The 17,865-nt window shown below is 28.5% G+C and overlaps 5 protein-coding genes and 1 pseudogene across 11 annotated transcripts in view; 5 read left to right on the plus strand and 1 right to left on the minus strand.

Moving 5' to 3' along the window:
• The window catches only part of LOC145185645 (uncharacterized), a 16,740-nt gene extending 1,893 nt beyond the window's left edge, over positions 1-14,847 (minus strand). Inside the window, exons 1-4 of one of the 5 annotated variants that reach the window (XM_090099113.1) lie at positions 14,712-14,749; positions 5,936-6,029; positions 5,725-5,773; positions 2,217-2,416 (exon numbers count right to left, since the gene is read on the minus strand). In XM_090099113.1, coding sequence (XP_089955239.1) covers positions 2,217-2,416; positions 5,725-5,746 — 222 coding nt within the window. In that variant the 5' untranslated portion in view covers positions 5,747-5,773; positions 5,936-6,029; positions 14,712-14,749. The other 4 variants (XM_090099112.1, XM_090099115.1, XM_090099116.1 and 1 more) reach the window with 4 other exon arrangements.
• LOC145185579 (RAC-gamma serine/threonine-protein kinase-like) overlaps positions 1-17,865 on the plus strand; it is a 385,494-nt gene that overhangs the window by 153,060 nt on the left and 214,569 nt on the right. The gene's annotated exons all lie outside the window — the stretch shown is intronic.
• The window catches only part of LOC145186156 (cilia- and flagella-associated protein 65-like), a 259,850-nt gene that overhangs the window by 153,060 nt on the left and 88,925 nt on the right, over positions 1-17,865 (plus strand). The window lies entirely within an intron of this gene.
• The window catches only part of LOC145185156 (uncharacterized), a 216,225-nt gene that overhangs the window by 153,051 nt on the left and 45,309 nt on the right, over positions 1-17,865 (plus strand). The gene's annotated exons all lie outside the window — the stretch shown is intronic.
• Positions 1-17,865, plus strand: part of LOC145186157 (prohibitin-2-like) — a 227,685-nt gene that overhangs the window by 152,958 nt on the left and 56,862 nt on the right. The window lies entirely within an intron of this gene.
• LOC149883747 (uncharacterized) lies at positions 16,507-17,814 on the plus strand (annotated as a pseudogene).

Consider the following 17,865-nt stretch of genomic DNA (forward strand, 5'->3'; position numbering starts at 1 on the left):
AAAAGATGATTTTTGTTGGCCATGCTCATAATGGCATAGCTACAAATCATTTTGAACTATTAATAGCTTTTAAACAAAGCAAAGGTTTTGAATTTTAAAATATCTTTCAAATACAGCCTGATTAATGTTCCACAGCTTCTTTATTGAATTACGACTCATACTTTTTGAAATTGTTAAAACTTGAAAATGCTGGAACTTGAAGAAAATGCTGGAGCTTGAAGAAAATGCTGGGGCTTGAAGCTTTTGGAAAACTGTTGCCTCGACACCGAAATGCAGAAATTGATTGTCTTTTGATGCAACAACTTTTGTATTAAAATATTTACAAAAATAATTGAGAATATGACAAACACATTTTAAATATAAAGAAACCAGGTTAATGTATTCGTAGATATAGGTTAATAAGATAGGCCTTGCGTTATTTGTGATCATTTATGCAACAAATGTTTTAAAGGATTACTTTACAATAAAACATCAACCGGGATAAATCAAGCATTAGAATTGACGAAGAATATCAAAACATTTTAGGTACAAATGTTTTTCATCTGTATGGTAAGAGAGCTCAGCTTAAATCGCAATTAGATTTCGACGTTGTTTTCGCGCAATTTGAAACAAAACTATAGTCATTTTTAAGTAATCTGAAAAATCTAGTAAAATATGTGGATTTTTTATTTTTGTTCTAAATTTATCACTTTACATTTAAAACAAATGTAATTTTTAGAACTCGTTTCCTGATTAACGTCAGCTTTATAAGTTAAATTTTCCCTAATGAGCTTAATTGAAAAAAAACTTTTGTTTACAACCCTTCTTATGCAGTACGTGTATTTTAACAGTTAAATTTAACTTTGCTAACTAAACTATTGTAAAAATGACATCACTTCACATTCTTAAAAATGTAATCATCACGACAATACGAACACGTGATCATGAAATCAAAAGTTGCGAATATTACGAATTTTTTTTAACTCTTGAATAAAGGTTTTTGAACCACGGCTTAATTATGTCATAAAGAATTTTCAGTGAAATTAACCTTTTTTTTTGTTTTGCGAAAAAGACTGGAATTCAAATTATTTCTGTAGTGAACTTTTTTGAAAAACGCTGTTTAAAGAACCATTTAAAAAAAAAACTAATATTAAGACATGAACCTAAAATACTTCCAGAGTGTATAAAATAAACCATCTGCTGAGAAACAGATTCAGAAGCTATAATATTCTATTCAACATGTAATTTTTTTTATTTTTGAAGCTCTAAATGTGAAAAGCCGACACGAATAATGTACCTCAAAGGAAAAAACTGCAATAACAAATCTCTTATTTTTAGGTATTTAAAGTTTGAGGTTTACCAATAAATTGTGTTCTTAAATAATGTTAGTAGTCATGTTCTATTTTTAAACGTGCGATTACTTTTAGTCTTGTTTTTCACTTCAGCAACAAAACTGTTTAAAACCCCACATAAATTGCATTCAAAGCATGTTTTGTCTAAAAATCTTTCTCTTTATATTTAATGTAGATATTTTATATAAATAAAAAAACATTGTTTTTTATTACTGAACTGCAAATTAAGCCTCCGAGTCTTCGATGTTGACAACAGAAGTCTCATACTTGGCGCTAGGTTTCCTTTTCGATTAGAGCAGCTCGAACAAAGATAATTCGTTTTTGTGCTTCTTTAAAATTGTTCTGCAAATCTCTAATCCTGCGCTCTTGATTCAATGATTGATTTCGTAACATGCACTGCGTACAAACACGGAGTTTATATGAATATTTTGTTAACACTCAACGCTCTTTTCTACATGTCAGTCCGTACTTAAATACTTACACCGCTAAAATGTAGTTGATTTGACAAGTTATCAGATTTTCAATATTATTTGGAGTTTTGAAGAAATAGTCTGAGCCATTCCTTGATAATAGGAAACTAGTTAGGTATATTTTTCGTTTAAGCGAGTGAGAGACAAAGGAAGAAAGAGAGGCGAGGAGGGGAAGAGTTAACAAGGTAGAGGGGTGGCAATGGGTATTAATTTTTAATTAAAAATCTTTTAGTCCACTAGTTTTATTTTTTTCTTTTGGCGCACGTATGTGTGGAGAAATAACTACACGAGAACATAATTCAGGGCCAGTTCTTTGTTAATTGTCAATAAGAAATGACTGTTTAGTCTTCTCATCTTTTTAGATAAAAACACTTAAAGAAAACGTAAAAATTGGCGGATCATAAATGTAACTTACATAATCCTTGTTCAATGCAGCATGTTCTTGGATGGCGAGGTTGATCAGTTCTTCGGGGTCAAATGCCATTGCTAAGCTATATTTGTTTGATTTCCTGTTTCGAATTTCTTGATTAAATAATTTTTCATCATTCAAATCTAAATTGCTGCCCAGAGGACTAGAGGAGAGGTTAGAGATTGCTGAACTGGCCATGGACATAACTAAAAAATGTGCATAAAGTCAAAGCGTTATTTTATTCACTCCCAATTTAAACGTTTTTATTTCTAAAACCTTACGACAACCCATTAGCAGAGTAATGGTCCACAGTTAAGTCCTTGCTAGATAAAAGAAGATGTAAGTATATGCTATTAAATAGGTATTATTGCAGTCTTAATAAATTGATATCTTAAGTATGTCATATAACATCTCAAAAGGTTTTTTTGTCTCGTCATGTTTTTTATTTTAAGAATATTGCACAAAACACGCTTTATTTACGAATTTTTGGGGATTAATTCCTATAACTTGAATGTTTGTAAGAAAAAACCCCGGGTGCTCACTAATCCCAGGTCGTGAATATCATTCTTACTGATTTCTTAGTACCTAACAACCAGCGGTATATTTGCTATTCAAAAAAAATATCTTGCTGAGTTTTCAAATGGTTTTCTAAAATTTTTAAAGTGTGCTAGTTTAACCAAACCAATTCTTTAATATAAGAAAGGATAAATCTTTCTAGGGATTTTAATCTTTCTTCCATTTTATAAGCAAGTTTTTGCAAATCTAATCACCACACAGCCATACTCTCATACAGACATATGTACACGGTTAAGAAACATAAGCTCGCAGATAAATGCTTTTTTTTTTTTGTCTGCAATAAATGAAATAACAGATTCATAGATTAAAAATAAATATTGCAATAGGCAAGGCATAATTATTAAACTTTTAATAAAAGAATATGAAAAATTAATAATATGGAATGAGCAGTTTCTCAAACTGGAAAACCAAACTTGATTATTCTAAATAAGACCCGTTTTACACTATGACACGTTTATTTCACTTTTTTGTAAAAAAGTTTAAAGCACAAAAAAATTGACCACAGTTAGTTGTTGTAGTTTCAAACCCGAATTGTTTATAATTTGGTAAGTATATATATATATATATATATATATATGTATGTATATATATATAATCAGAGTTAGGAAAAATACTTTAGGAAAGTATTTCAAATACAATACAAAACACTTTGCTGAAAAAAGTATTTTCTATTGTATTTGAAAAAATTTTAATATACATACAAAATACATTTTTCAAAATGTATTTTAAATACAAAACAAAATACTTTGAAATGTATTTTAAAATACTTTTGCTCAAACAGTGGTTTATGTCCTTCAAGAAGTGAACATACCCTGCTGTGAAAAAAAATTTATTAATTCAGTATAGCATATGAAAAGTGTTACAAGAGAATTACTCATATACAGATTAATAGGTTTTCAACACCAAAAAGTATTGCGTGTCTTAGGCTAAGCCAGAATGTTTTGGTAAATATGAGACTTAAGATAGTAATACAAAATGGTTAATGTTAAACATTATGAGCTGCAGTGTCATGAATAGCCTATATAATAGCTGCCTTGAGAACACAAATAGTTTATACCAGTACCAAAAAACCTTTTTTCAACTGAAAAGAGAAATTTTGTGTGTGTTTTGAATGTTCAAAATACAAATACTTCTCGAAATAAGTATTTAAAATACAAATACCTATGTCTGATTTATATGTATATATATATATATATATATATATATATATATATATATATATATATATATATATATATATATACATATATTATTATTATTATCATTATCATTATTATTATTATTATTATTATTATTATTATTATTATTATTATTATTATTATTATTATTATTATTATTATTATTATTATTATTGTTATTATTATTATTATTATCATTATTATTATTACTATGTATGATTCTACAATTTTTTTCTACCTCAATTTGTTTTGATTTAACATAACATATCGTACTCGATGGTTAGACCTGTTTAGATGTATTAGTGAAAAAGCATGAAAAACTCTTTTTACTGATAGTAATTCAATATCTTACTTTTGTTCACTGTTGATAATCGATCCAAGATCCAAGAGTCAGCATAAATAACTATCACAATTAATCATTTATACTGTGATTATAATAAATCCGCTTTGTTATCCGGAATAATTTATAAAATGACGCATATAAACTTTACTGTTATTCTATTTTATGAAATGATTTTTAAAATAAACACATAATTTACAGCAATTGAAATTAAAATTGAAGTTAATTAATTTTCTCAAGATTTATTGCATCATTGTTAACACCTTTTAGCCGCGATGTGTGAAATGTCTGAGAACAGGAAAAGTTCAAAAAGGAATAATCAAACAACATATTTATTTACACTTTGCTGGGAAAAAATTTTTTTTCCTATCGCAATCAATCTTATCTTTATAAAGGTTCCTATTGAGCAAATTTTTAGAATTATTTACGTACAAAATAATTTTATGTACAAGACAATATTATATTATGTGTTAGCTCAGCAACTTCAATTCCCAATTTCCAAGTGAAAACTTGAATCATATTAATTTTAGTCAAATAAGCGCTTGATTTTATCACTTCACATAACGACATTAAAAAATGGTAGATGGAAATTCTCACTCCTACACATGTAAACAAGTTAGTGTAAAATGAACACTTGAACTAACATAAATATGCATCGATATAAACACACATATATACTCATAAGTATGCATACGTGTGTGTGTGCTTTTATGCATCCATACTTATGTTAGTTAAAGTGTTGTATTGTTTTAGCTTGGTGAGTGCGGATATGAGTAAACCGCGTTTGAGAAATGTTCAATCTGTTCAGGATTTGTCCACTTAAAATAGTTTTATTGTAAAGAAAGATAATTTGCTTACTGAGACTAGATAGAAAAGTAATAAATTCATCTTAAGCTTTCGTATAGTCCGCACAAATATTCCTATATTTAACAAATCCGATTTTAAAATATCAATGATATATTATATATACTAGATGTCTAACTTGCGGGATTTTATTGGACAAAAAGTGAAGCCGCTTTTTTTGTTTACAAATTGAATCCGCCATTTGTAATAAGGGCAAAAACTATATCCGACGTGCGAAATAAAAGTTAAAAATGAACGTTTTTGCCCGAATTAGAAATGGCTCCCACGGCTTCACATTTCGGATCGAAGTTAGACATCTGGTATACATAATATATATTTGTAAAATATTGACTTAAAAAGTAAAAATCTTTTTGTTGTTTGAGAACTAGAAAAGGGTTTAACATTAGAACAGCTGATGTGATATGAATTAAGTGCCAAAATTCTAGTTTTGAATCCATTTTATTCTTTTTATTTGGTTTAAATATTTAATAACTTGTTTTACTTTTGTGTTACACAGCGCAATCTGGTTCTTCTTATGCATAATTTTTTTATTGTAAAAAAAAACAAGAAATATTACTTTGTACTCGGTTAGCCTCCATGATGGAACACAAACAAGTTCGACCTTCCTTAGTGTGATATATAATAAACAAAATGTCTCATAATAAAATTTGTTTTGTCTATCAATTGAAAGCAACTGAAGATATAAGGAGAAAAAAAAAATAATGAAGTGGCTCCTTACTAACTGGAAAAAAAAAAAAAAGATTTAAAAATTTCAGAAAGAGTTTTACATGCGCTTATTCATATGTCCATATATACTTCTTCAACATTAAGCTAATCTTGCCAATCAATTGCTTTCAGCGTCGAGGAGCAGTAGGAATAATTCTATCAAAAAAATTTTTTGATTTTAAAACTAAAGAAAAATATCTTTATCCCATCTTTATGTAAAAAGTTTGTTAATCATAGAGCTTTTGCTATTTATAGAGCTTGTTTTTTTATCTATTTCAAAAAATTGGAAAGGGTGGGGGGCTAGGGAAAACGGGGACAGGGGAGGGAGAGTGCAAGTGGCTTTTCATAGCAAAGATAATGCTTTAGCCATATACAAAGACTTTATGATCAAACATCTTAAAAACCTTTGATTTTAAAAAGCAGCTTCTGTGCTCTATCAACTGAATGTACGGAAATCAAATGCCTTTACTTCAATAAAACGTTTCGTTCAAATGAAATAGCAAAAGAATTTGTTGAGGAATAGCAAAATTGTGATTAGATTAACACAGATGTTTTTATGTAAAATATGACTTATTGCAGACAAAAAAGACTGACCTTGAAATTTTAATTGCATGAAAGTGTAGAAGAAAATATATATATATATATATATATATATATATATAAATATATATATATATATATATATATATATATATATATATATATATATATATATATATATATATATATATATATATATATATATATATATATCATGTATTTTTAGTAAAATGATCAAAACACTACAACTGAAAATATTAAACTAGATTGTTAAGTCAAAATTTAGGTTAAATAACGCTAAATTTAGTTGCATACAAGATTATGTCATCAAATTTTTTTGAAATATGCTTAAAGTTAACCACATAAAAATTGAAAAAAAATGTATAAAAAAATCAAATAACAATATTAGGAAAACCAGATTTCTTTTATTTTAAATTTGTTTAAATTATTTGTTATAGATATTTATTTCATTATAAAGATACTTATATTAGATAAAGTGATGCATAGTATTGGACTTGTTTTTCACCTATTTATCTTTATGTTACTAATACTATAAAAAGTATACTTACAAAAGTTCTTACAATTGTTTTATCATTGTACTGGTATAAAAACATATATTTACACTTGAGAATAATTGAAAAATAATTGTAAAAATAAAAGTTTAAAGAGATAAGCTATTGTTCCATTTATGTTATTGTAACTCCATCTATTAGAGTATAGCACGAACTGTTGATAAATTTCTTTTTTTGGTTGTTACCATCAAAAAAAATTTCACTAATATCTTCTGCAATTACATAACAGCAAAATCTTTTACTATTTGTGCTTCAAAGCGAACACAGACTGATATACCATTTTGTGTTACTCTCAAACTTTAGAACAAAAATGTTTAAAACTAAAAATGACTACTAGTAACTACTTTTAAAACCAAAAACGAGAGATGTCATTGAACTGAATGGATGTTAACCAAGTATATTTATTTTTACAGGTATTTTTACAGTTGTTGAATCAAAACAAGGGCTCAATTTCCTTTTACAAAACGCTTTATTAAACAAATACGATGATTCGATCACAGATGAAGACCACAAGGCAAAACCTGACATTTTTATAAACTTTAGTATTATTTGTGATCCCCTTTTTTCTCTTCTTCCAAGCAAATTGAAAAATCACTTTTGTCACCAGTGAAGAGCAGTTAAAAATAAATATCCTATGAAATGATAAGAGACTTTCAAAGTTTAAAACCTACATCTCTTAAAAGTAGCGAATTGTAATGTCTGTTATTTTTTCCCCTGCGAGGGAATGTCTTCAGATATTTAGGGTGGAATGCAAGAACCGAACTTCAAATTTGAAGTCGAACTTCAAACCTTAAGTGCGACTTGAGCGAATGCATAAAGCGAACTTCAACTCAAGTCAGACTTGAAAACCGCTAAAAATAGATAGAGACCGCCGATTCGTTACTGTTTATCGGTTTGCGGATTATGCACCGAATTAACTATGCTAAACGGTTCAAATTACTTACGGATTGATTTGATCCGAAAATAATTTATCGGAAAAAAATTCGTTAAAATTTTTTCGGATTTTTTTTTCGGATTGCAATCCGATTCGATACTTTCGGATCGGATTGCAATTCGAAAAACTTTTTTCGAATTGGAATCCGAACCGAAATTATTTTTACGGATTTATACGGGTTCAGAATAAAAAATCCTTTTGAAATAAGATTCATTTTTATTTATTTATAATATTCAAATATACAATGAAACGAAATGATTTCCTTGTTAAGAAATAAAAAAAAGTCAAAATCACACTGAAAGTTAATCATTTTCCAAATTCATTTCCTGGCCACACAATGTCTTGAATTTTACTGAGTTGCTTAGTGTTTTCTTTCATATATACCAACATCTCAACCTTTGAGATTGAAAGATTGGTTCTTCTAGAGCTGTATATATTCCCTGCTGTTGAGAAAACTCTTTCAGATGTTGATGATGCAGCAGGTATACAGAGATTTTTTCTGGCCAGCCTTGACATTATTGGGTAAATATACTGGTTTTGTTTCCAGAATTCCAGTACATTTGTATTTGCTAGAACTGGTTTTGAATTCAAATACCCCTCAATTTCAGCAGAAATGGCTTTCTTGGTGCTTGTTTCACTTCCAGGATTAATGTAACCTGCACCAAACACTTTCTTCCTCAGTTGTTCAGTGAAATCAAAGTCGTCATCATCTTCATCATCCAACATTGAAGGGGAAGGAGTGCTTTGGCTGGCCAAAATTTCTTTTCTTGACAGTTCTTTCATAGCTTTCTTTCCTGCAGTTTTGACTACTTCAAATTTTCCCCCCTCATCCACAAAGCACATGCTCTTCCTGTTAGGATTTAAAAAATGAGCAATAGAGAATTCAATATTCATCAACTCCCCTTCGAATCTTTTGTTTAGATCTTTATTGAATTAGTGAGCAAGCTCTAATGACACCTCGGTTTTTGGCTTGACACAGGCCTTATATTTTGCCTTGTTTTCCTCCACCTTGTTGAAGAATTCTCAAATATTAGATAGCTTAGGCATCTGAAAAGAAGAAAAAAATGAAATAACATAAAAATGGAATAAATCAGATTGAGTTTTTCCTTTATATTTGTCTTAATAAAAAATGATATTTTTGAGGCATGCATAAAGCTTTCAATAAAAGAACTAATTATTTAAAGGTTATTTGCCTTAATTGTTGAAATGAACGTAACAACTTTTCAAACTAGTTTTTATCTCTATTTTTATTTCTACTAATATTTAAGTAGAAGAAACATAACAATATAAATTTTATAGGACCAATCCACTAATTGAAGCAATCCGCAAAGCGAAATAATTCGCAAAGGAATTTGATCCACAAAAAAAAAAAAAAAAACCGCAAGAATTTAGCTTGAAATATTCTTAACTTTTAAATCAAGATAAGATAATAATGGCTTACCGTAATAAATGTAAGTAAAGAATAGTAGACTTGATCTGTTGAACGAATTGTTGTAGGTTAAGATTTCCAAATAGGACTGATTGAAAATAAAAAAGAAATCCACTATTTATAGGACGCGCATATAATAAAAATGTAATTTTTTTGAACCACACCATTTAATGGTGACGCGAACGGAACGCGATTCGTATAATTCGCTAAGCGAATTAAAGTTAAATTGATTCGTAAAAGTTTTTCGGATTAATAATCCGAACAGCAAAGAGAATCCGCAAAAAAAAAAATTCGCTAGTGGTTCGTAAATTAGTTTTCGGATTGTTAATCCGATTAATCCGAAAAATTTTTACGAACTGACTGTTTTAATCCGCAAAATAAGTCGGATTGGCTTTTTGCGGATTTTACGAATCGAATCGGCGGTGCCTAAAAATAGACCGTTTTCAAAGTCTGACTTCAAACCAGACTTGAGAGAGCGAAAATTCCTTCCGAATGCAAGAAGCGGACTTGAAATTTCAAGTCAGACTTCAAATCTCAAGTCTGACTTGAACGGAATGCAGGAAGCGAACTTGAACTGAAGTCAGACTTGAAAAACGAGAATTTTTGAATTTTCAAGTCATTTTTTCAAGTCTGCTCCAGACCAATCTTAAAACCAAACTTGAAAAAAAAAACAAACCGCCATTATCATTTTGCTGATGCGTAACAAAACTTTACTATTACTATATAATTTATTACAACCTTTGCAAATATGAAAATAAGTTTTTAACAAGCAAAAGTAGTTACTTGGGTATATTGACGTGACTAATTAAAAGATTACATTGTGAAAGTATATTTGTCAATGAATTTATTACAGAAAACTGAATACCAACATTGGGAAATCGTGTATCTTTTAAAACATCCTGTAACTCGTATGTAAAGATCCAACATGTCATATTTTGATGCCATTAGAAATGTTTATTAGCTTTTTGAAATGTCGAACATCCTAACATTATAAAAGGTTGTTTAAGGCACGTTTATGTGATAAAAGTAAATTCCATTTATTAATAAACAGTTCCAGTTATACAAAGAAGTGATACCTGTAAAAGGAGTAAAGGAGAGTTCATGAGAAGTAGTTACAATAATATGAAGTATTTAAAAAAAACTTGTTTTAAAACGTTTAATTGGTATGGGGGTCAATTTTACAAGAAGAAGAAGAAGAAGAAGAAGAAGAAGAAGAAGAAGAAGAAGAAGAAGAAGAAGAAGAAGAAGAAGAAGAAGAAGAAGAAGAAGAAGAAGAAGAAGAAGAAGAAGAAGAAGAAGAAGAAGAAGAAGAAGAAGAAGAAGAAGAAGAAGAAGAAGAAGAAGAAGAAGAAGAAGAAGAAGAAGAAGAAGAAGAAGAAGAAGAAGAAGAAGAAGAAGAAGAAGAAGAAGAAGAAGAAGAAGAAGAAGAAGAAGAAGAAGAAGAAGAAGAAGAAGAAGAAGAAGAAGAAGAAGAAGAAGAAGAAGAAGAAGAAGAAGAAGAAGAAGAAGAAGAAGAAGAAGAAGAAGAAGAAGAAGAAGAAGAAGAAGAAGAAGAAGAAGAAGAAGAAGAAGAAGAAGAAGAAGAAGAAGAAGAAGAAGAAGAAGAAGAAGAAGAAGAAGAAGAAGAAGAAGAAGAAGAAGAAGAAGAAGAAGAAGAAGAAGAAGAAGAAGAAGAAGAAGAAGAAGAAGAAGAAGAAGAAGAAGAAGAAGAAGAAGAAGAAGAAGAAGAAGAAGAAGAAGAAGAAGAAGAAGAAGAAGAAGAAGAAGAAGAAGAAGAAGAAGAAGAAGAAGAAGAAGAAGAAGAAGAAGAAGAAGAAGAAGAAGAAGAAGAAGAAGAAGAAGAAGAAGAAGAAGAAGAAGAAGAAGAAGAAGAAGAAGAAGAAGAAGAAGAAGAAGAAGAAGAAGAAGAAGAAGAAGAAGAAGAAGAAGAAGAAGAAGAAGAAGAAGAAGAAGAAGAAGAAGAAGAAGAAGAAGAAGAAGAAGAAGAAGAAGAAGAAGAAGAAGAAGAAGAAGAAGAAGAAGAAGAAGAAGAAGAAGAAGAAGAAGAAGAAGAAGAAGAAGAAGAAGAAGAAGAAGAAATCACATACCAAGGTTTATTATTGACAGAGCCAATTCTTTAGAAGTTTACAACAATATAGAATTTAAAAGGCAATACAGATTTTCCACAGAAACCTTTTTAATATTAGCTAATGACTATACTAACAATAATGTAAACAATCGAGGGTGCCCTCTTTCATCTGTACAACAACTGGCTATTACATTTCAGTTTTATGCTACTAGTTCATTTACTGGTAGATTTTATGTTTTGTTTTTAAATAACATCATTTTATACCAACAAATGATATTATAGTAGTAACAATAAATAAACTCTTTTAGAGAGTAATAGGAGATTTGGAGGAGCTGAAAGTTAATCAGTCAACTGTTTGTCGAGTGGTTAAGAACATTTCAATTCAAATGGCTAACAAAAGATATCAGTACATAAAGTTTCCAACAGAAGCTGATTCTTTGATAATTAAGTAAAAGCGATTATAAGTTTTCATGGATATCTGATTTTGTAATTTCATACAAACTTCGAACTTTTCTTAGGTAAAGAAAATATTTACATTTATCAACCATTATTTAGATTTTACCAAAGGATTCCCAGGATGTATAGAAGCAATTGGTGGAACACATATTCCTATGATAATTCCTTGTGGAGAAAGCGCAGAAATATATCAAAACAAAAAGGGATTTTTTTCTTTAAATTGCCAGGTCATTGCAGGTGCTTCAAAAGAAATTTTATCTGCTATGTTCAACAGCCTGGAAGTGTTTAGGATTCATGTGTTTTTGCTAACTCAGCTATTAAACAAGTTTTTGAAGCTCGCCAACATGTTCATGCTTTAGGTTATTCTGGCTATCCTTGTAAACAATATTTAATGACACCTTTTTCTAACCCAAAAGGGAAAGTGAAATCAGATACAATTACAGCTTGAGAAGTACACATGTTGAATGTTTTTGTTGAATATTGTTTTGGTATATCAAAAAAATGATACCCTTGTCTTAACATTCCCTTATGAACAAAGCTGCAAAATTCCATAGCTATAATAATATCCTGTTTTGTGCTTCACAACATTGCTCTTCTACAAAATGATTATTGTGGAGGCAATGAAATACAAAATAGCAAAGAAGAATATGGTGCTAAAGCATTAACAAGAGATATTTTTGCAGAAACAAAGAGAAATCAAATTTTGGACTGATTTTTTTTTTTTTTAATTTTGTCTGATTATGGATAAAAAAATTGTGTCTGATTATGGATAAAAAAAATTGTGTCTGATTATGGATAAAGGTCTAATAACAAAAACATTATTTGCAAATATTTATACTGCATATTATTTCAAAAGAATTACATTTTATATTTCAAATTAGTATTATATATGAAAAAAACAATTTCACTAAAAGATAAAGTGATAAATTAAAACATTCTAAAAAAAAAAATTTGGATCTGATATTGTTTGAAAATAATAATCCTCACATAGAATAATTCTGTTGTGTTGCTTTTTTAAAACTTTGTGAAAATTTTAACTGTGAAAATCTTTATTTGGATAAATTTCCATTTTAATTTCATGTACTTTTTGTTTGTATTGTTGCTTTTTCTGGAGTGAGTTTTTTATATATTAGCTATTTCTACTTGTTTTTGCATTAGTTCTTTATCAAGATCATGAACTTCATTATATTGCTTTTTTTTTTAATAAGAGATTTTTGTTTAGCGTTAAATTATGTTCTTTTTCATGTGTTAATGAGCAAGATGCTATCAATGGTTTCTTAAAAGTTTTCTTTTCTGTTTCTATAAGTGACCGAATAATTTCAGAAGACCTGTCTCCATATGTGATCTCTATTGACTTACATATGTAAATGGTATACTTACATATGTCAATGTACTGGAATACTTACATATGTAAATGATATATATATATATATATATATATATATATATATATATATATATATATATATATATATATATATATATACATAGTATTATGTAGTATTAGCATTGAGAAAACTAATTTTGTTTAAAGTAGTTTTCTCAGTATTTGTAAAAAAAAAAACATTATTTTCATTGAAGTATTAGAAAAAAGATAAATAAAAATACATTCTAGTATAGTATCATCCCCAAAAGTCGTCAAAATAAGATTCTGTATTTTCTAGAACATTTTAATTCAAATGGAATTCAAATGGAGAAATCCAGAGATATTGTCTTGATCACTTAAGTGGTACATACGACCAACCGTTGTTTACCTGCAACTTAGGATTTGGAACTGAAAGTGCCAAGATGAATTTATTTTTGTAATGAAAAGTACATAGCAAGACCGTTTTTTTTTTTACTGTTATTAACTTTTTATTAAATCGTATATTGTACAAATATCTTTACACGAATTTGTATCAGTAAAAGGTTTTTCCCGTAAAAAAATGCATTACCGCTATTGGTTGCGAAGTGCATATTCCGATAAGCGCCCTGAATTCAACGCCTCGACTATTTTTCAAGTTCGACTTTCTCAAGCACGAACTTGAAATTTTCAAGTCTCGTTTACGCATTCGCTCAAGTCAATTTTTCAAGTCTGACTTGACAAAGTCGAACTTGAGATTTCAAGTCGAACTTGACTCAAGTTCGGTTCTTGCATTCCACCCTTAATGCTAAAGTTTACAAGAAGTACGCATGTGCAAGATAATTAGCAAAAGTTAAAATTTTAAATACCCGTGACAAGAAAATCAAATTTGAAAATATGACGTGATCTCACGTTGTAAATAGGAACTTTTTATTTTTTTAAACTTCTATTTTTTTTTTTTTTTTGTTTGCATAGTTAAATTTCGAAATTTCAGTTGCAAGTTCGGAACATTGCTGATCTTTTTTTCATAACCTTTTCATCGTTTTTTTTCATAACCTTTTCATCGTTTTTTTTCATAACCTTTTCATCGTTTTTAAAATCTTTTACTTACCTTATATATCATAAATCTAGTAATCTTACATCAGTAAGAATAATTTAATTCTTACATTTTTGTTAGTTTTTATTAACATCATTTTAAAAACTTTTTACAACAAAAATTAACAATGGCTCGGGTCGAGTAAGCTTCCACTTCTGTTAAAGTTGTGAGTTATAGGGCTTTCGGGCTGATTTGAGCTTTAACGGTACGTGTCAAGGTTCAAATAAGTCCCTAATACATCTATATTTTATGTTTATATTTTTGTTTTAGATTTCGGTGATATTTTTGTTGTTGAAATCTTTAATAAAAAATATACTCTATGTGCAAAAAGTTTCAATATTTTATTTTAGCCGCACTCTGATAGCTTTCTTTGTGATTATAAAAAGAGAAAATATATATACCTCATAATTCCCGAATCGATATCTTGTAAAGTTACAATCACATATTTCATGAAGAATACAAATTAGAGAAAATTGTTTTAAAAAACAATTAAAAAAAAACAAACAATCAATGTGTACCTGGGAACGAAGTTTTCTTGTGTACTCGCAATATTAAACTCAAGAAACCTAAACAAACACTGCATTAGTAAAGATTATTTTTCAAATTCTTTAGCGCAAACACTTTCAACTTTTTCAATTAAAATTGTAAAATAGCTCCAAGATAAGGTTAGATGTTCACTATGTAAATTACCCTTTGGTTTTTTACTATTTTTTGTTTGCTGCTTAATACATTTTGAATTTGCTAAGTTTGAATTTGATACATTTTCTATAGCTTCAACTTCAGTTACGACCTTGTTAAAAAAAACTCTAGTCCTTGTTATAAAAGTGAGTTTTCTAGTTTCAAACCATTGGTTTTTACTAACAGAAAATATAACATTTTTTTTTAAATTGTAAATAATTAAAGTTATGACATACTTTGCATGTTCAATCTTTGATGCAATCCTATAATTTAGGACCATCGATTATAGGAACTTTTATTAGATTCCCTTTATCATTGACTACTGGTTCATTTGAAAACTTTTCATTTATTACTGAAAAACGACTTTCTCTAACGATATAACTAGTTATAGTCACTTCTTCATCTCGCTCCTTCCATTAATTCAACTTTAAAATGAAAGGTTTTCCTTAATCAAATTTCGAACTTAGATTAATCCTTTCGTAATCGCGAACATTGGCGTTTAAATATCTAAACTATACTTTTGTTCTGTTTTGTAAATTTTTTTTTCACGTAAAATGACAATATACTCAAAAAATAAATAAATAAATAAAAACGAGTAAAAGATCAAGAAATAATTTCTTTAATTACCTTTCTCCGATGTTCTCACAATCTTATAAAAACAAAAACATTCCGATTGATTTCGTGTTTTTGTTGTTGTTTTTTTTGTTTAAGAAAACTTGACAATAATTAAATTGGAATTGGCACTCGGCACATTAGACAAATTAAACCAGGAAATCTAAATAATTTGATCAGTGCTTCCTTCGAAGCAACTCAAGCCATTTCCTTTTAGATTAGTCAACGAGTTAGTCTCCTTTATTATTATACGTAAATTATAAAAGCAAATTGTATGTCATTCTTTTATCAAAAACAAGTTCACTGGATAATTTAGTTAAAACAATCTTATGAGGGATTCTTTTTTAAATATAAAAGAAAATGAATTAAATTTGATTTTCTTTTATAAATTCAACATGAACTTTAAACAATTTAATTTAAGGAAGAAAAATAAGAAACTTTGTAATTAGAAATAAGCGTCGCACGCAGACGTAAATACCAAAATACGTATTGAATAAGTAGACATCTGCCAAGTAAGTAAAAAGATAAGTTAATTAGAAATGAGAAATAAACAAATATCTCGAAAAACTTGAAGAAACTTACAAATTTGATTAATGAAAAGAGATATTTCTTTAAAGAAAAGGCCAGCGGAAGCTCTGCTGCTTACAATAAAAAGAGAGACAGAGATTTTGCTTGCTCTTTGTTAAGGTGGCTCACCCCCATTAAAAATCAAAAAAAAAATTTTTTTTTTTTTTTTGAATTATGTTATATTAAGCATCGAAGTACAAAATTCATAATATATTTTTACTATTATATGCTTAAAAAGTAACAAAAAATACCGTTATTGTGGTTAATACAGTTTCCTACTCCTTAGCAACGCCATAGCAACGGTGTAAACAACAAATTTATTCATTACTTCTTGAAGGTTTTAACTTAAAGTTTTGAACTATTTTTCAATGTTAGATCTATTATGCTTTTCTACTGTTCTGTAAAATGTAATATTTCTTAAAAATGTGCTCTGTATCATTAATTCAATGTAATTTAACTGAAAACTATCTATCTGGATATGGCGAACAAAAGGAATAAAATTAGAAATTTAAAGAGAAAATATCATGGAAATAGGTATACAAGGAGAGCAGAGGAAGTAAATGGTTGTAGCAGGAAATCAGAAACAACAAGTGCATCAAAGCTTAAGAAAAAACATAACTTTAGTGCTGCAACAAATTGTGATTCCGAAGTTGACAATTTTTTCTTTATTTGTAACTTTAGAATTATTAAAAATATATTTGAACAGTATTCCACATGCAGTGAGTGTAATAGCAAGCTAACTTTTTTTCATAATGAATCTATACGTATGGGATTTTCTATTGGAATTATAATACAATGTTCAAACTGTGACTTTGAAAGTACATTTTATTCATCACCATCTGTAAATCAAAGTGTTTCTAGTTCAAAACCATATGAAATAAATTTACGTGCTGTTATGGCATTTCGTGAAATTGGACGTGGTAGAGAAGCTATGTCTACTTTTACTGCTATAATGAATATGCCTCCACCTCTTACGAATCACAGTTATAATATTACAAACAATAAACTACATAAAGTTTATAAAGAAAGCAGTTCTCAGAGTATGAAAGCTGCTGGGTAAAACAAGCTATAGACAAAAAATAAATTTACCTGTAGCAATTATGGAGGAAATTAAACCTATTTTTCAAGAATTATCAAACCCTGAAATGCTAAGAAAGTGTTTACATGGGATGACACAAAACTGCAATGAGTCATTTAATGGTTTGATATGGCAGCGATGCCCTAAAACTACTTTTACTGCAAGGAAAATTCTTGAAATATCTGTTTATTCTTCTATTTTAAATTACAATGATGGATTTTCTTCTTTAAGTTGCATTTTTAAAATGCTTGGGTTTTCTGGAGGTGTTTATTTTGAAAAAGGAGCTTTCAAAAAAGATAAAAACCGACTATCAAATATGTCAAGAAAATCGACTGATGTTAGTAAAACACGAAGAAAACATATAAGATCAATAAACAAAGGTTATTTAGACATTGACAAGGAGAATGATGATATGAAATCTTATGCTAGTGGCAGTTTTTAGTAACTTTTTATAAAAAAAACTTTGTTTTTATGTTTTTTTTTTTAAAATGTGTTTTTTAAGACTTTCTTATTTTAATATATTTTTCTTACGAAAACGTTAATATCTTCAGTTTGGTTAAAGCTTTTATCTTCAAATTTTCACAGTATGTTGATTAACTTATTTATGAGGGCTGGGACTA

Source organism: Hydra viridissima, unplaced genomic scaffold (genome assembly GCF_058129835.1).
Source record: "Hydra viridissima isolate aposymbiotic clone 2 unplaced genomic scaffold, HvirCarnegie_v1 scaffold_9, whole genome shotgun sequence".
Taxonomy (NCBI): Eukaryota; Metazoa; Cnidaria; class Hydrozoa; order Anthoathecata; family Hydridae; genus Hydra; species Hydra viridissima.